Source organism: Pollicipes pollicipes, unplaced genomic scaffold, assembly GCF_011947565.3.
Source record: "Pollicipes pollicipes isolate AB1234 unplaced genomic scaffold, Ppol_2.1 Scaffold_2555;HRSCAF=2994_pilon_pilon_pilon, whole genome shotgun sequence".
Lineage (NCBI taxonomy): Eukaryota > Metazoa > Arthropoda > Thecostraca > Pollicipedomorpha > Pollicipedidae > Pollicipes > Pollicipes pollicipes.
The window spans coordinates 28,625,778-28,643,649 of NW_023596136.1; the positions used below are offsets into that span (position 1 = coordinate 28,625,778).

At 55.9% G+C, this 17,872-nt stretch overlaps 2 protein-coding genes across 3 annotated transcripts; one reads left to right on the top strand and one right to left on the bottom strand.

Annotated features, from left to right (window-relative positions):
• Window positions 1-2,223: 2,223 nt before the first annotated feature.
• Window positions 2,224-11,588, bottom strand: LOC119099972 (menin-like). Its single transcript, XM_037223092.1, is given in 16 exon segments — window positions 2,224-2,337; window positions 2,602-2,652; window positions 2,719-2,750; window positions 3,311-3,521; window positions 4,457-4,538; window positions 4,857-4,975; window positions 5,497-5,585; window positions 5,903-6,038; window positions 6,579-6,682; window positions 7,462-7,474; window positions 7,476-7,496; window positions 7,498-7,616; window positions 7,994-8,232; window positions 8,760-8,791; window positions 8,849-8,982; window positions 11,443-11,588. Coding segments are annotated over 15 exon segments (1,470 nt in total). The 5' UTR covers window positions 8,957-8,982; window positions 11,443-11,588.
• Window positions 11,589-11,906: 318 nt separating this feature from the next.
• On the top strand, window positions 11,907-17,850 carry spn-A (RAD51 recombinase homolog spn-A). Of its 2 annotated transcripts, none has more exons than XM_037228488.1 (7): window positions 11,907-11,983; window positions 13,065-13,203; window positions 13,460-13,597; window positions 13,879-14,047; window positions 14,936-15,185; window positions 15,691-15,942; window positions 17,067-17,850. In XM_037228488.1, exons 2-7 carry the CDS (start codon window positions 13,120-13,122, stop codon window positions 17,188-17,190), a joined length of 1,017 nt encoding a protein of 338 aa, XP_037084383.1. In that variant the 5' UTR covers window positions 11,907-11,983; window positions 13,065-13,119; the 3' UTR covers window positions 17,191-17,850. The 2 variants fall into 2 exon arrangements, with proteins under 2 accessions (XP_037084383.1, XP_037084390.1); XM_037228495.1 differs by lacking the exon at window positions 11,907-11,983 and adding an exon at window positions 11,990-12,188.
• Window positions 17,851-17,872: the final 22 nt, after the last annotated feature.

Sequence of the window (17,872 nt, forward strand, 5' to 3'; positions counted from 1 at the left end):
ACGAGCGCGTCCTGACGAATCTGCAAACGCCCGCCCAAACCCCTTCAAACGGCGCAGTCAGAGTGCAAGTTTATTTAGGGTCTCAAATAAAAACATTGATATTTATTAACCTAAAATACTCTTAAGTTGATTGCGAGTACGAAGTATGGTACGTGCGAAATGCATGGCAATCTGCCAGTACCTTCACAGCGAACAAAGTCCTATCAATTTGTTTTAGTCACGATTAAGCGTGCACAATACGTGCTGTCGAAACGTTGCAAAGGTGAGATATTCGCAAAACAACACAGTATGGCCAACACAAATGGGACACACGCAGTGGTCTACCACGCAAAACTGGTATGGCGGAGAAAAGGGGCCACCACGACCACATGCACGAGGGTGGTGGGATCTACTGGGGAATGATACGCTGTACGGCGTGGGCGCTCGTCGGGCGCGCGCGGGGGCATACGTGACGCGCACTTGTGTACCGCGCCAGGCGGCCTTGCTGGCACATCACTCCCCCCACATAATCCGGCAGAACCACTCCCTGTCGCTCCGCGCCGGACCGCAGATTACGTTGGAGTCTGCACAGCAAGCGCGAGCGCTGACAGTGCGGATGCGTGCAATGATTCGTGGCGACCTGTAGTACACATGACAAAAGAGCCGGTGAGCACGACACACTGCGCCACCTGCGCGCCCTCCAAACACGCCTCTCCCGGGACCGTGGCTGGCATCGATCTACCACACAGCACGCACTCCGCCGTCTGCGGGTCTTGGTCTGACCTGACTTCACCACGGACCGGACACTGGCGGCGCCCATCCATACAGAGCCAGTCACCACCACGCCCAATCCGCTCGAACGTTCAGCCGGCCCAACCGCCGGCCGGTTGTCCGGGGGGGTTCGGAGACGGCGCTGCCTCTCGCTACAGCCGCCGCGCCACGCGTCCTCGCGCGGCCGCCCCGCGGTCCACAACAGTCACCCAGCCCGTCTCACAGCCCTCCATCGGGTTCAGGTACCAACACAGCCCACACAGACCCCGCACGCACACGTGGCGGTGGCGGCCGCCTCGAGATCTGCCGGCCGCCCGCCCTGCCAGCGAGGCTCACAACCACATCCTGAAGCGGAGTACAGCGCCCACCATCATCATCATATACACATACCGGCACGTGCACGCCTAGACTGCAGAGATAAAACCGCTCAGGAGTGCGCGATACGAAAAGCAATATAAAACAGAACGGCCGGTTATTGTACAGTACGTGCGAAGCCTGTGCGATAAGCGTGCAAGTTTTCGCACAGACCACCCTACACGATACAGAATAAACAGCCAGTGCAAGCGTACTTCGCTCCTAAAACGGAAAGAATACTGAAGTCCGTCCATACAGCGGGACGGTCCATCCCTGAAGCACAAAGCAACCAATCCCCGGCTGACGGCCACCGCTGGCGCGCTGCACCCTGCCGCGAAAAGCGTGTCACCCGACTCACACAGCAGACCGGCTCATTCCTGAACTGTACATGTATCGGGCGACCGCTTGGTACGCATCGCAATTGGCCACATTCTTGAAGTCACGCATCCAAGAACGTCTCCAGCAACCGCACAAGCCGCACGTGGACACTGCTGAGGGTGCCGTCGCCCCCAGTCAGGGAGTTACAGCAGTGAACGGGGGTGATCCGTGCCCGGTCATAGTTACATTGGCGCTGAACAGCACGCCGGCGATGATCCGAGCACGCAGTCAGCCGGGGGCTCACGGCGGCACCTCTTCCGATCATCAGTCTGAGCCGCGACCTGCGGTCAGCCGCCACCCCGGGGTTGGCTGCATCACTCCGACCCCAAGCCCAACAGCCCGGCGGCTGGCTCTCGCCGCACGGGCCAGCCGTCCTGCCTGCGACAGTGGGATCGCCGGCGCTCCACAGACAGCCTCATATGGAGCGGTCACGGTGTTCGCGCGCGATTCCTCTCGGGTGTAGGCGTTTGGCGCGAGCGTCGCGCCAAAGCCCATCGTAACAACAACGTCAGAAAAATAACGTTCGCGAGTTTCTTGCGAGATCAGGACGTCACAGAGCGCGCCGGAACGTCGCCCGCGCGCCCAACAGCGGCGCTTCGAAGCGCCGCAGCGTCGGCCAAGTCTCCTTCGACGGCCGCGGCGGCGAGACGGCCGAGAATCGCCGCCGCGCCGCGCCCCTCGCCGCCAGACCGCTCTCCGCGCCCCGGCGCGCGGCCACGGACGGCAGGGCCCGGCGGGGGCCTACTCGGCCGCCGGCGCCGCCTCCCGGCGCTGGCGCTTCGGTCGGCGGCCGTCCTCGTCGTCCCTCCGCTTGGAGGAGACCTGCGACTGCGCAGTCAGCTGCAGCGACACGGCCTGTCGGCGACGGGCGCGGCGTCACGCGCGACTCGCGGTGCATACGCGCGCACGGCGTCCAGGGGAGAGCACGAGGACAACCCACTGGCGTCCAGCGGCACGGTGCTGCTCATCGTGACATAGAACACCCACGCGACGGCCGACAGAGCGACAGCGCAGTACCACCGCGCACGGCAACGCGGTGGAATGAAGAGAGCGGGAGACCGATCGAGACACAGAGACAAACCATCGACCAGTCCGACACCACGGAGGGGCGCCGCTCACCTGCGGGTTGAAGCGCTCCGAGGTCAGCAGGTCGCGCAGACCGGCCATCTTCTCGGAGCCGAGCCGGACACGGTGCGGCCCGGCCGGCGGCGGCTGACGCTCCCGCTCCAGCTCCGCCTCCTTCGAGGAGCCGTTGCTGGCCGGCGGCTCTGCGACACGCGGCGAGCGGCGGGCGGTCAGTGCCGGCACACACTGGGATCGCCGACGGGCACTGTAGAGTAACGCGCCACTTTGGCTGGGACTAGAACAGCCTGTGTTAGCTAGACCGGTGATAGATGGAAGGCAAAACCAAAGCAAACTGGCATGCAGTAAATATAAGCTCTTACTACGTGATCACTGCTCACAATTCAGATAAAATGCCGCTTTTAGTTTAGAGCGGAAAACACTCTAGCCTAGCGTCCGTGGCTTTTATGCAAAAAAGAGCTTCACGGAAAGCCAACAAGCAAACATCCAAATAACAACCGCACAAGAACCATGTAACTTTTACACGGAATGATTTGGCCTTGCCATTGATACCACGCTTTGTGCGGCAAACATCTTTTCACCAAGGCACTTAATACCATAATGGCAAACACTTCGTGCACCAACGCACCCCCGCCCCAACCCCGTGTACCTGGAGCTGAGCAGCGACCGCCTCCCGTCCCGTCCTTCCCTCCCCCCTCCCCCCCCCCCCCCCCACCACGTAGAGCCGTCGCCTTGCCTCACCCACCGGCGGCGGCGACGTCGACGGCCACCCGGCGGCGGACCTCCGGGTCAAACTTGGAGACGCATCCGACCATCTGCTTGGCCCAGCCGATGTGCAGCACGGGCGTGGAGCTGCCCTGCTCCCACTGGCACAGGCCATCGTAGAAGCGCAGCAGGTGCAGGTAGCAGTGCGGCTCGCGCAGCAGGCTGTGGGCGCTGATGCCCGAGCCCACCTCCTGCCGGCGCGCCGACGGCGTCCAGCGTTAGCCAGCGGGAGAGGGCGCCACAGACGGGACCGGTGCAGGGCGTCACTGGCGCCCGGAGCACGTCGGCATCTTAGCAGGGCGACGTAGGCGGGCTATAATCCGTGTCGGAGGGGAGCTCAACTTCTGCTTCTGCTTAATGACTCCTGCAACGCACCTGACAGCACGGGACAGAACAGAACGGGACAGTACGGAACAGTACAGGACAGAACAGGACAGAACGGGACAGACCGAGACTGGACGGGACAGAACGGGACAGGGCGGAACAGGTCAAAACGGGATAGGACAGATCAGGACAAGACGGAACAGAACATGACGGACGGAACGGAACGGCACACAACGGGACAGGACGGCACTGGACAGAATATAACGGGACAGAACGGGACAGGACAGAACGGGATGACATAAAAGGGGACAGGACAGAAGGGGACCGAACGGACAAGACACGACAAGACAGGACAGGACAGGACAGGACAGGACAGGACAGGACAGGACAGGACAGGACAGGACAAAACAGGATGGAACAGAAAAGTGCAGGGAAGGGCAGGGCAGGGCAGGACAGGACAGGGCAGGGCAGGCCAGGCCAGGCCAGGCCAGGCCAGGACAGGACAGGACAGGACAGGACAGGACAGGACAGGACAGGACAGGACAGGACAGACAGGACAGGACAGGACGGGTCCAGACAGTCAGCCGAGCAGAGGAATAGAAGACTACCTCCTAGTCGAGGAAAGTGACGACAATTTCCACTTTTGCAACGCGGCGAACAAGGGAGAGCGGAGGGGCACCTGTTCATAAACATCAGAGCACATTACGGAAAAACATGGCAGGCGGCGCGAAAAAGCATGGTGAGAACCTGCCTGTCGACCTGACCGAGTCATGAGACAAAGGAAGCTAAATCAGAGACCGACCTTGATGATGTGCGGGATCTTATCAATGGTGATCTCCATCAGCTCCTTGTAAACTTCTTCATCATCCCGCGAGTAGTCGTAACTGAAAGAAGCACAAGCGGATATGCAGAAAATGAAATGTAATCAATAGTTCGTCCGCAGTGGCGGCCAAATTGAACACCAAACCACATATATCACCAAAGCGTATACGAATGTACCACAGCATCCATATCCAAACGAAACAAACATATTGCATTTGTGTGCAGCTCAAAAGCGAGGTTTCCGCGAGCTCAATCCACTTAAGCCAGCTCGGAATAACCCATCGTTCCTAATGAGCGAGCCGCCGATTCGGAGCGAGCCCCGCCCTCCAGCGCAGGCGCGGCCCGGGGGCGGCCGGCAGGGCGCCGCGGCGCCGCCTCACTGTTTGAGCGCCTCGGAGGCGTTGGCCCAGGTCTCCAGCGCCTTCTCGTACTGCTTGCCCTTGTAGTAGTAGTCGCCGAGCGTGGTGTACGGGTACACGTGCCGGTTGCCGTAGCGCTCCTGCGCGGAGCAAGGTGGCGGTCACGGACGGCTCGGGGGTCGGCGGACGGACGGTGCAGACAGGCGCCCGCCCGCGGCGGCGAAGACGGAGGCACTGGCCAGACGCCGTCAGCGGCATGCGATTCGACGGTCACACCGAAACAGGGCCAGACGGGCCCGACCTTCACCACGCCGGGCTCTGTCCTTCGCCCGGTTTGCAGCTGACCACGAACTACTTCGTTTGGCAGTGGGACTTGCATATAATCAACCAGCCATGGCAGCGTAACAATGGTGTGCATGTCCAAACATAAACTTGCGTCCGACACGGGGATATCCTGTCTGTTGGTCGTTCCGCCGGCGCGTCTACAGCCGAGACAGGGGACCAGCACGTCAGTGAAGGGGGCGACACACCGCGACAACACGCGCCATTAGCCGGCCCAGGCAGCCTAGGGTCGCAAGGACGGCCTGAGTCAACGCTCGCGAGGGAGCCCGGGTGACTGGCGGCGTGTCCTGGAGAGAGGCGAGGCTAGCCAGCTACTGACCCTGGCCACGGTGACGGCCTCGTGCAGCAGCTCCAGCGGCTTCGGTCGGTCTGGCGTCGGGCTTGCCTCCTCCAGCTCAGCCAGGTTACCTGACGGGGCAGGTCAGGGGTCGTCACAACGTCAGCAGTCATCAGAGCCGTCAGCGCAGCGTTATGTACCCCCTCCGGTTCTGGCAGGCTAGGTCACGGGCCAGACGTCAGACTGCGGTCACAGTAAGACCGCGGTCTGGTCCCTGACCCCTGAGTCAGACCCCTGACCCCCTGGAGACCAGCGACAGCTCACACAGCCCAGCTGATGTAATACGCCTTCCATGCCAACGCCACAGGCGAGACTTGATACTAGTGAAGATGGTAATGGCCTATGGTTATGGGGTATGCTGGTGATGGCCACACCGTCACTACCTTACCTATGGCCATGGGGTAGGCGGCGATGGCGCCGCGGTCGTACAGCAGCCAGAGCAGGCGCTGCTGCAGCAGGCTGAGCTCCATCGAGTCAGCCGCGCCGCTGATACTGGGACTGATGGACGTCACCACGGCTGCCACCTGGTGACGACCCACGGAACCACAACATTCAGTGCTGACCGACAGGATCAGGTCACCGTTGACACATTGTACAAGGTGTCCGACGGCGTCTGAAGTGTTCGGTATCTGTCTGCAGTGTTTGAAACGTCCAGCGTCTGGGTACATACCAGCAGTATCCAACATGTCTCCAAGTGCCCCTTGTGTCTGCAGAATACCTTAGTTGTCCGCGCAATGAACCCTCGCGCTGGTTCACGCGTTACTGACAATGGAAGGTGCACCGGTGAAAACCGGCTCCGGGTTTCCCTCGACGTCGGAAGCATACGCAAAACCTTTAATCATCTGGCCATGCATGTCTAGGAACTAAACCACATCTCCGCAACTGAAGCGATGCACCTCCCGATTTATGAGACGGCTCACCACGTGGCGGTCGTTCTCAAGGCATCTGTTCCAAGCCACACGTCCGGAGCGTGGCCGGCAGCTCAGCCACCAGCTGGAGGCCGGGGACAGGCGCCCCCCTGCACGCGCCCGCACAGCGCCGGCCGCGTCCGCTGCCAGCCGTACCTGCATGTGTGCGGTGCAGACGACCGCGCTGCCGTTCAGGTAGAGCCAGCTGCGGCCGGAGGAGGCGCTGATCGGCTGGCCCCGCTTGTCCTCGTTACCCTTGCCTGCCGACGACGGACGGCGTCAGCGGTGACAGGCGCCGGCCGCAGAGCCGGTCACATCGGGCGTGCTCGGACAGCTTCTGGATGCACCCACGCTCGCCCGTGGCCAGCATCGATTGACACATGAGACACCGCCCTTGCGCCCCCCAGCTGATAGCGCAGGATCCGATCACTAAACACACCCGGAATAACCAGCCTCAGCCGCACCACCACTCATCACACGGTTGAGACAGCCTATCCAGCCTGGACACACATCCGTTTGACCAGTACCTGAATGACAATTATGGACATGACCAGCAACGATGCGATCCTGAGCATCCTCAGCTGACCTCTGTCGAACCTCACTCAGGCTTGTAATCGGAGACATCCCAGCGGTTAGCCTCGCGGACGCCGTGCCGGGCCCATCTGTGCCGCGGGACGGCCGACCGACTCCTCCAGGTGACATTATAATTGACCTTGCCAGGTGACCTCGGGACTGACCGCTCCAGGTGACCTCGAGACTGATCGCTCTAGGTGACCTCGGGACTGACCGCTCCAGGTGACCTCGAGACTGATCGCTCTAGGTGACCTCGAGACTGGCCGCTCTAGGTGACCTCGAGACTGGCCGCTCTAGGTGACCTCGGGACTGATCGCTATAAGTGACCTCGAGACTGAACGCTCGAGGTGATCTCTGGACTGACGCCGCCAGGTTGACTCTGGGCACTGAGCCCGCTGGGTGGCCTCGGGACTGACCCTGCCAGGGGATCTCTGGACTGACGCCACCAGGTGACCCTCTGGACGACCGTGCCATGTGACCCTCTGCCGTCTCGGAGCCGTCCGCGGCCGAACACGACCCAGGCGTGGTCCTCGGAGAGCGCCAGCTGCACGTCGTCCAGACCGAGCAGCTGGCAGGCGGCCACCACGGCCACGGCCACGCCCAGGCAGTCCAGGCGGTTACCTGTCGGGCCACCACGGACGGCACGGTGAACAGCTGGGTGCACACAGTCCCGACAGACCACCCGCCAACACGGACGAGACGGGCGCTGGCAAGGCCAGCACAGGCCAGTCCGCCTCCGGCACAGGCAGCGCAGATCGCAGCTGCCTGGCTGCCAACATGGCTCGGAGGGCTGCTGGTCACACGCGCGCAAATCGGACGACGAGCGACCAGACGCGCGCAAACAACGTGGCTTCCTCCGCACAGGCTGCTGACATGACGCAGGCACGCGCCCCGCAGGTCATGGGGAACGGCTGTTGACGGGCCTCACGCAAGGACCGACAGCTGGCTCAGACTCATGGGCCTGGCGCGCCTCCACCGCCTGCCGCGGCCCCCCTCACCAGTGAGGAAGCTGTAGATGCTCTGGATGTGCGGCTTGTCCTTGTGGTAGCTGCGCGCCAACGAGAACCAGATGACGTCGGAGACGCGCTTGACCAGCGCGCGCGGAGTGCCGGCGCCTCGGTCGAACGCCTCCAGGTCGACGGCGTCCAGCACCAGCGCGCAGAACTTGGCGTGCAGCGCGAACACCGTGTCGTACTCGAGCGGCGGCAGCGGCACCGAGTCCGGATCGCCCACGTACCTGGCGACGGCGGGGGGACGGGACGATGACGGGGAACACTCAGCCGCGTCGGCAGGGTGAGATGGCGGCGCGGCGGCCGGCCCACACCCCGCCTCAGTACTTCGGCGGGCGAGCGGGGATCACAGGCCGCCATAACTTGCATGAGTACACTGAGCAGTTCATTATATATTATCACCATGCCATTGACCAGAAAGTCATTTAAAGGAGCAATGTTTGTCATCAATTGTTTCTCATCAAACTAACAGACCGTCTTCATAACCATATGCACACCAACCATAACCCATTTGCATAAACATAACATTCGTCTGTCGACATACATTCACATGCCTGTGCACATACACTCACCTGTCTGTTCACTGTGCATCCGCCCAAATTTTTACCGGTCCAAAATGTCTCAACCAAAGATCATCACACCTCATTTCTACGCTCAAGCCTACTCGCAGGTCAGCCCAACAGGACCACCAAACCGCTCGTGACCCCCCCCCCCCCGCCCCCCGCCGGAGCCCCACCCCGGCGACGCTGCTCACTCGTCGGTGACGTCACTGGGCGCGTCGGCGTCCGGCCGGACGGCGGTCAGCGAGTGCTCGATGGCGCCGGCCACCACCGAGAGCAGCGCCAGCGACGGCCGCCGCTTGTCCAGCTCGAGCGCGAACAGGCGCGCCGCGTCCGCCACCGAGCGCAGCGGGAACAGCGCCTGCTGTTCCTGACTCAGCACGCGTCTCATGGTCAGGGAGCCGGAGGCGGCGGGCGCTGGGGAGGAGGCGCACACGTGAGCAGTCTGCTCTTGCATACTGGCTGCTGACATGAACAACCATCATACATATAGTGAAATACAGACCATTTTATCTTACTTTTTGTCATACTTATTTTATGTTACTTGAAATTGTTGTTTAATATTATTCTCATCAGGGTGACTTGCATCCTTAGTATCCATTAGGTCTCAAAATCCAGCCAACAGTACCTTTTGTGACAACCAGCATGAATACATGCAGCAACTACAGTGACATTAATAGGCACCCAGGACTAATAAATAGCAACCTCATGGAACTAAGATTGTCTGCTGCATTCAGAGCTTCTGCAATTGGTGAATAGATATTTCTGTGCCCACCAATCAGCACACTTTTTGAACAGCTGCAGTCAGTCTCAAGCATGCCTCATAACCTGATTTGCTCAGTTTCAAGGATGTCTGTGTGGCCTCTTTGCATAAAAATGCAAATGAGCTGATTATTTCACCAATTAGCCCAACTCTAATGCAAGTTTATTTTGTTTGTCAGCTGAGGTTTCATGCCTGGTAAAACACACACAAATGATGGGATTAAATGTACCATGTGACAAGCCATGACTACAGCATGCTGTTGCAGCAAGAACTGTGGGTGCTGCTCATCAGTACCCTGGTAATGTCATTTCTGTAGGGTGGGTAGGGAAAGGGATGACCCCCAATTTTTTTCTTCATATCACTGCATTCAGGAAGTTACATAGCACAGCCTATGGTGATTTTTGTAAAAGAATACCATTCAACATTAGAGCAAACAAAAAGTTTTCAACATATCACAAAGCAACCTATCACCCTGACTGGGGTAGAAGCCGCCACTGGGTTAGACTCCCACAGCACCATCTGTCAGGACCTGTGCTGCCTTGAGCTGGGTCAGCCACACTTCCCTGCAGGCATCAGTGAGGGCTTGGGTATAATTTCAAACCATGCACCAACATGGCCTCTATCCATACCAAGTGGAAGTTAAAATTGCAGTTGTGCCATGCCCAGTACAGTGACCTTTGAAACTGAATTCCAGGGATCAAATAATTTGAAGATAATGCTCCCCTGCCAGAAAAGTAGTGAAACACTTTTTGGCCTTGGATAATAAACATGTTTAAACAATGAAAAGAGCAACAGAAAAACAATGCAAACACAATCACTTGCCCTTATGCTGTCAAAATGACATCTTGGCCTTAACCTGAGATGGGCTGCTAGTCATCAGAGGATATCACACCCATTTATTTTCCACATCATTAGAGCAAAGAGGAAAACCGCACATGAGATCCGTTATGTATGATGCAGCTTTAGTCAAGTATTCTTGTAATGCATATACTACCTGTCCATTGGGCTGTCTCACATTTAATTCATCAAACACCTGAACTACTCTGAGTAAACAAAGGTGGCATTATATTACAGAAGACAAAGCAAAATGATCTTTGAAAAATAATCATTGGACCTTTTTGCAAAAAACCAAGTACAAACCTGTATTCAGAAGATTTCTTGACTTACTTCAATGGACCATGCACCCCTCAAAATATAAAAGATTTCTTGACTTATTTCAATAGACCATGCATCTCTCAAAATATAATGAATATTGCATCATGTTGCCAAAGGCAGGGGTGATACCAAAATATCGCTATCGAATATATACCTGCAAAGCCCAGTTCCCAACATGCCACAACTCTGCTCTAGTGAGGTCTATATTGTACTTTGCTGTTAAAGTAGCCTGCCAGCTTCAATGTTAACAGTTTTGAGCAAGGTTCTGCATGAGTCAGAAGTGGGAAACTAAAACAGAAAGAAGTCCAGTGAGCCAGATGAGTAACTTCTACCAAAGCAGGTATCTACAGGTAGGATATAGATCCAAGTAGAATATAAGATACAAGCACTTTCATTGTCAGGTACACCCTTAAGCCATCACCACTGAGGATTGTTTCACACTTTTAGGATTAAGCAGCATTGTATATCATTTGTTGTTAGAACTGAAAACAAAAAGGGTCAAGATTGTGAACAGAAACTGGCCTGAAATGTGTGTTATGCCCACTTTCAAACCAGAAACCATTGAATCAGGGCCAAGACGAAGAAATTTGGCAATGTCTGGAAATCAAAGTGCATACATTTTCTGTTTGGAAGCTTACACTACCTTGGGATTACTTGTTCTGTCAGTGATCTTATTTCATTGAGTACTTAGATTGTGGAGTATGGTTTGATTAAAAGCTGTTCAAAATGCATCAGGTTCTGTACAGTCTGGGGAGGATTCAGGAATCACGCTGCACAGATCTTGGTGATGGTGTTGTGATGGTTTGCAGCTAATGTAATACATACAGGCACCAAAATGAAGGAATGATGCTTCAAGTAAAGCGGCAATCAAAGGCAGCATATTAAAGCTTGCAATTATCCTTGCAAGTACAACGTGAAACGCATATACCTTAGCGAATTGGCATCCCAAACCTACCTACCGTTCTTTATTGTCCCTCCACCGCTGTGGAAATCTTTGAGGGTATAACCCCGGCAGAAATCGAGCTAGGGAAATTGCGCACTAACGGGGTAATCCCACGCAGCCGGCCTTTTTATGACCATCTGCACCGGTACCCGCTGGTATGCACCGGTACGCCAATTACTCTGCCGCTGCGCAATGCTGGGAGAAATGCGCAAATCTTTTGAACGATGTGCGTCATAAACGTGTAAAATATGGGTTTTTCCATTGTTATACTAGTTGAAATAAGTTGGATGTGACATAAAACCTGGAATTTTGCCGCTATGTATGCTGAAATCTGTTTTAAAGCTCAAATTTTATTATTTCAACACAAAAAAGTAAATTTGGTAATTTTATTGTTCAAATGTTGACTTGTTTCCTGTATATTTTAGGCTACTTTTTAGGCACACTTAGACTATTCACATTATTCGATTTTCGGGCGCGCTGGTGCATGTTTACTGCGTGGTCACGAAAACACTTCGACACGGGAAGCGCAATTTTTGAAGAGGCTCGTGGGAATTGGTGTATGTTTTGAACGACGGGTGCCTTCGTTTTTGCATTAAAAGTGTGGACTCTTTACTTCGTGCCTCATTATTTGTTAAACTGATGTGTTCTTAGCACCTTTCATTATTCTGTTAGAATGGTTTGCTACATCTTCAGGCCATCTCAATATAATCTTGGATAGGGAAAGCACCGAGCCGGGATTGTTGGGCATGATTCATGATTCAGGTGTGTGATTTGAAAACATTCATGATGTGGGATCACTAGACATGATATAGGTTTACTAAAATGCTACTGTTGCTTCAGTGTAGTTTGGTCCATTGTGCACTCATGGTGTTGAAGCAGTACAGGGTAAGGAAGCTGAATCTGTAATGAAAAGAAGCTACAGGTGTAGCAACTATTAACCAACACACATGAGTACCTACCTTGGTCCTTACCTGTCATTCACTTAAACTTGGTTGCCTTTGACTTTCACTTGCTATGGTTTGCTATTTATTTGTTTTTTGCTTTGTTGGTTTATTATATATATATATATATATATATATATATATATATATATATATATATATATATTATTGGTTTATTGCTAAGGGTGCCTGAGGCTTTGGGAGGATAACCATTCTGGTGATAAAATACAAGGCTGTCATTGCCAGTTTTTAAGTGGTTTAGGAGTGACTGATAAACATGGTGGTATAATTAGCCCTGGTTTTTCCTATCAGAGTCATTAACCATTTGTCATTTCCACCTATTACCATGCACCTTGGTGGTTTCATGCAGTTCATTAATTTCAGGCAATTTTTATTGTGCAGATCCATCATATGCACACTTTTTCATAATATCATTTTTTGTGTGTTTTTGTGAGACCTTTTTGGTAGGTATGCGGGCATTCAAAAGATGCTACTTGATGACAATGTTCAATTGCTCATTTAGATAGCAGAACGAGACATTTGTCATTGCCATTTCTTATTGCCCAACACCAGCTAGTACCTACTCGCATCCTATCATGTGCATCATCTGTTTGCTTCCTGGTTGGTTGTTGTGATTATCTTTATTTTGATGCATTGGTTACCATGCTACCAGTGCATTATTTTTTTATCTCCTCAGGAGTGTGAGTGGATTTACTGTGTTACAAATAACAGAGCAAAAGCTGAACGCCAAGATGGCCCTGGCCCAAGTAGAACAAGTTGTTGCAACAGCTGAAGAAGATGAAGACTTTGGGCCATTGCTCATAAACAAACTAGAGGTAAACATGTGTGTTTTTGTTCTGACCTTTGCATATCTCTGAAACTGATATTCTTGCTGAGGTCATCATGTTATTTTTGTATTTGTGTGCTGGGAAAACAGATGCATTTGACATTACCAGTGTGCCTAATCACATACTGACTATTATGCAGCTCAGTGAGGTTCACATTCCTGTCAACTAGCTATGCTGTGTAACTTTCATGCAATTGTCTATAATGGTTTGTCTGTAGTTGTCATGCTATGTAATTGTCTTTCAGAGCCATGGCATAGGGGCTGCTGATGTCAAGAAGCTTATGGAGGCTGGATTCCACACTGTTGAGTCAGTAGCCTTTGCCCCTAAGAAGCAGCTCCTTGGAATAAAAGGGATAAGTGAAGCCAAGGCAGACAAAATATTGGTAAGAACTGGGTTTGAAATATTTCCTGCTCCTAGCAATGGTCAAATTGGTCAACATTCAAAGTTTAAGTTCTTCCTAGATATGGGGCAAAAAGTTTCCCTTTTAAAACAATCAATGCATGCACGGTATCTTTCTTTTCTTCAGCCGGACCCAGTATGGTCTGGTCCGGTCCGGTTGCATGCGACTGAATTACACGTCCCGGTCCGGTCCGACCTGACCTGACTTATTTTCAAGCGGGTCGTTCCCATCGTCACATCACACCGGCGCCCCTCTCCATCCAGGTGGAGGCGGGTAAACTGGTGCCAATGGGCTTCACCACGGCCACGGAGTTCCACCAGAAGCGGTCCGAGATCATCCAGATCACGACCGGCTCCAAGGAGCTGGACAAGCTGCTGGGCGGCGGCATCGAGACGGGCTCCATCACGGAGATGTTCGGCGAGTTCCGCACAGGTCAGTGGCTGGGCTGGGCCGGGCGGACGGCGACGGCGGCGGCGCGCGCCGCACGCGCTGGCGCCCGTCAGCTCGCCGACTGCAGAGGCGGCTGGTGCGGCAACGAGGTGGCTGGTGGAGGGCGGGGGGCGACGCTGCTGGTAAACGCGCGCTTGGGCCCAGGGGCGCCTGCCATAGAGAAGATTCACGTGGATGATTCTGGTGGGCTCTGCTGCTTGGAGTCACCTTCCGCGGTACATTTGTTGAGTACGTGTGATTATATCTGCAGTTGCTGGACTCATTGCGCTGACTGATTTTTGGTTATTGATGCGATTTTTTGTGTATGTCTGGAGAAACACCACAGTAACAGCACCAGGTTGTCAACTTTCTCGTGGGGTGTCCAGACGCTGTGCCTGCCTGATGCCGTGGTCGTTGGATACTAAACCGGTTGTTGTGAGACACTGTTGTGCTTATCTGACGTTATAGTTGCTGTAGAGCAGCGTTCTGTCACAGAGCTGGCCCTTATTGAAAGGATGTGTGACGACATGCGCGTCACATCCCTTAAAGATAGCAAGTTGACCACAAGTACCTTCCTCATGACCTCTCGTCGTGAACTTCGCGATTATTACGGAGACTGTTAAACGAACGCCGTCCAGTCAGCCGGTTACATGAATGGGTCCTGTATTTGTACGCAGTGGTCCCTGTCCCTTCACGATTTCACACAAACATTATGCCGTTCTCCACCCCCCCCCCCCCCCCCACCATACGGATGTCATCACGAGTCAGCAGATTCTCTCAGCAGCGCCCTGTCGTCAGCTGTCCGTGCCTCTGCCGCTGGTACCCCCCCCCCCCCCCCCCCCCGATCGCCCGCGGACCCGCCAGCTGACCGCGCGGCTGCCGGCGCCGCAGGCAAGACGCAGCTGTGCCACACGATGGCTGTCACCTGCCAGCTGCCGGTGGACATGGGCGGTGGCGAGGGCAAGTGCCTCTACGTGGACACGGAGGGCACGTTCCGCCCCGAGCGGCTGCTGGCCGTCGCCGAGCGCTACGGCCTCAGCGGCGCCGACGTGCTCGACAACGTGGCGTACGCGCGCGCCTACAACTCGGACCACCAGACCCAGCTGCTCATCCAAGCGTCCGCCATGATGGCCGAGTCCAGGTGACTGGCCGGGAGAGACTGGCGCGCGCGGCCGGCCGTTTCCGTCCGCGACACGACGCGCCCCGTTTGTGTGTGTCGCCGGGTTACGTCCGTGACCTGTGCGGCCCAAACGGTTGTTCATTGGTTAGGCGGTTGGTGTGTGCCCGGTGGTATTGCCAATAGGGGCCCCAGCCGACCTTCCACAGCCGTGACCCATGCCGACCGCATGGACGATGAAGACTTCGTGAGCCGTGCTAACCCCCTGGAAACGTGGACGTGGTTCGTGGCATGATGAGCCAGTGGTTCGTGCTGAATCCATAACCCTGCTGAACTCCTGGCCTGCACTGCCATGTGACCCATGTATGCCCCGAAACCTGCCCTTGCTCGCTGACTCATGCTGACTCCGTAACCCGAACTGGCCGCACAGCCGTGCCGACTTTGTGACCGTCTCCGTGACCCGGCCGATCGTGCCGGGCGCTGACCTTGTAACCCCAGCTGACCCCTTGCCCCCGGCTGACCTGGGCAGGTACGCGCTGCTGATCTGTGACAGCGCCACCTCGCTGTACCGCACCGACTACAGCGGCCGAGGCGAGCTGTCGGCGCGCCAAATGCACCTGGCGCGCTTTCTGCGCATGCTGCTGCGGCTGGCCGACGAGTTCGGCATCGCCGTGCTCATCAGTAACCAGGTGGTGGCGCAGGTGGACGGCGCCGCCATGTTCGCCGCCGACCCGAAGAAGCCCATCGGCGGCAACATCATGGCGCACGCCTCCACTACCAGGTGAGGCCCCACCAGGGGTGGTGTTCGACATCACGGCGCGCGCCTCCACTACCAGGTGAGGCGCCACCAGGGGTGGTGTTCAACATCATGGCGCACGCCTCCACTACCAGGTGAGACCCCACCAGGGGTGGTGTTCAACATCATGGTGCGCGCCTGCACTACCAGGTGAGGCGCCACCAGGGGTGGTGTTCGACATTATGGCGCAGCGCCTCCACTACCAGGTGAGACGCCACGAGGGGTGGTGTTCAACATCATGGCGCGCGCCTCCACTACCAGGTGAGGCGCCACCAGGGGTCGTGTTCGACATCATGGCGCGCGCCTCCACTACCAGGTGAGGCGCCACCAGGGGTGGTGTTCAACATCATGGCGCGCGCCTCCACTACCAGGTGAGGCGCCGCCAGGGGTGGTGTTCAACATCATTGCGCACGCCTCCGCTACCAGGTGAGGTGCCACCAGGGTTGATGTTTGATTGGTCGGGGAGGGGGGGGGGGGGGGGAGACGCGTGTATGCGTAGCCACTGAAGCGTCCCAGAATTCATCCAGTTGGGAGTGCAGCAGGTAAACATAAATTCGGGCTACCCGAATCATGACTCTCCTGCGGCATTCGCGCACACAGTGAGTTGGCTGTTAATCCGTTAGCCTTTGACCCCGAACCCTGACATTTGACCTGCCCGACCGATTAGTCAAGCCCGGGGTGTCTGGACGTGGGGCTGACCGCCACCTCGGCCTGGTTCGGTGCTGAGTGGCTTGTCTTGAGCAAGGGGAGGAGCAACAGGCAGCGACCTGCGAGGTAGAGGTGCGATAGCATGGACATGCATCGACATCCCTGCCACCCAAGTGGCCGAATATAGGAACATTGCGCCGCTGGGTTGGAGGTCTGGCTGTGATTGATTTGGAGTAGGCGGAGAGGACCAGGCAGCTTGTCATGCTGAGAGCCTGAGACATCGACGATTTCCTTGACTTGCTGGTGTGGTGGGTGGTAAGTTCATCGCTGTTCTTTTGCAGTGCGGCAATGTGAGCAGTCATTAGAACGCATCTTTGCACTGTAACTACACCAACACACATTTTCAACTACACCAACACACATTTTCCTGTCGTTATTCATGTGATCGACCCCGTTGCCAGGCTGTACCTGAGGAAGGGTCGGGGCGAGACCCGGATATGCAAGATATACGACTCGCCGTGTCTGCCCGAGGCCGAGGCCATGTTCGCCATCAACGCCGACGGCATTGGCGACGCCAAGGACTGAGCGGCGCGCGCCCGGACAATGTGTCTGCTCTGTACGGACGGCCGGTGTTTGGCTCTCCTTGGACGCTGGAGCGTGTAGACTCGGGTGCCGCCGGTGGAGCCGATGCCGCAGGGAGACACCGGACGCGACGGTTCGGGAGGACCGCGCGTTGTCACCCTCGGGCGCCATGGAGCGCCGGGCGCCGCGGCAGCCGTGTCCAGTGACGGTGATGCTCGGCCTGGAGACGGAGGATTTGTGGTGTAGGAATTGAGGTATATTAGGCTGTTCCCGGGCCCGCTGTTTCAAGGAAACGGTGAGTGGGACAGAGTGCCGGAGCCGCTCGGTGCACATGGAAGCTTGATCTGTAGCTTTCCATACGATTGTGTGCTGTTTGCCACGGTTGGTCGCACCCACTTTTGTCTGATGTATAAACCGAAAATGTTTTTGCCGAACAGATGCATTCCTCCCAAACGTTCACTGGGCTCAGCTCGGCCACCGCACTGTGCATAGTGTTCTTGATGTCTGTGTGTCGGGCGTACACCCGTGATGTGTTCCGTGTAGCCAAGGAGCTGGAAGGCTGCACTCTGCGAGTGTCACGTGTTTTATGCATCTGGGAATATAGAGAAATCCAGGCACGTCTGTTTTCGTCCGCGTTGTACTGTCAGTATCCTTTTCGTTATTCTGGTCTAAATATAAATATAAT

What these genes read in the sequence shown, in the direction of transcription:
- spn-A (XM_037228488.1), top strand. Translation starts at nt 13,120, where the DNA reads ATGGCCCTGGCCCAAGTAGAACAAGTTGTTGCAACAGCTGAAGAAGAT. An exon ending in CCAAGGCAGACAAAATATTG is followed by an intron (nt 13,598 to 13,878) that starts GTAAGAACTGGG and finishes CTCTCCATCCAG; the next exon opens with GTGGAGGCGGGTAAACTGGT. An exon ending in GCCATGATGGCCGAGTCCAG is followed by an intron (nt 15,186 to 15,690) that starts GTGACTGGCCGG and finishes TGACCTGGGCAG; the next exon opens with GTACGCGCTGCTGATCTGTG.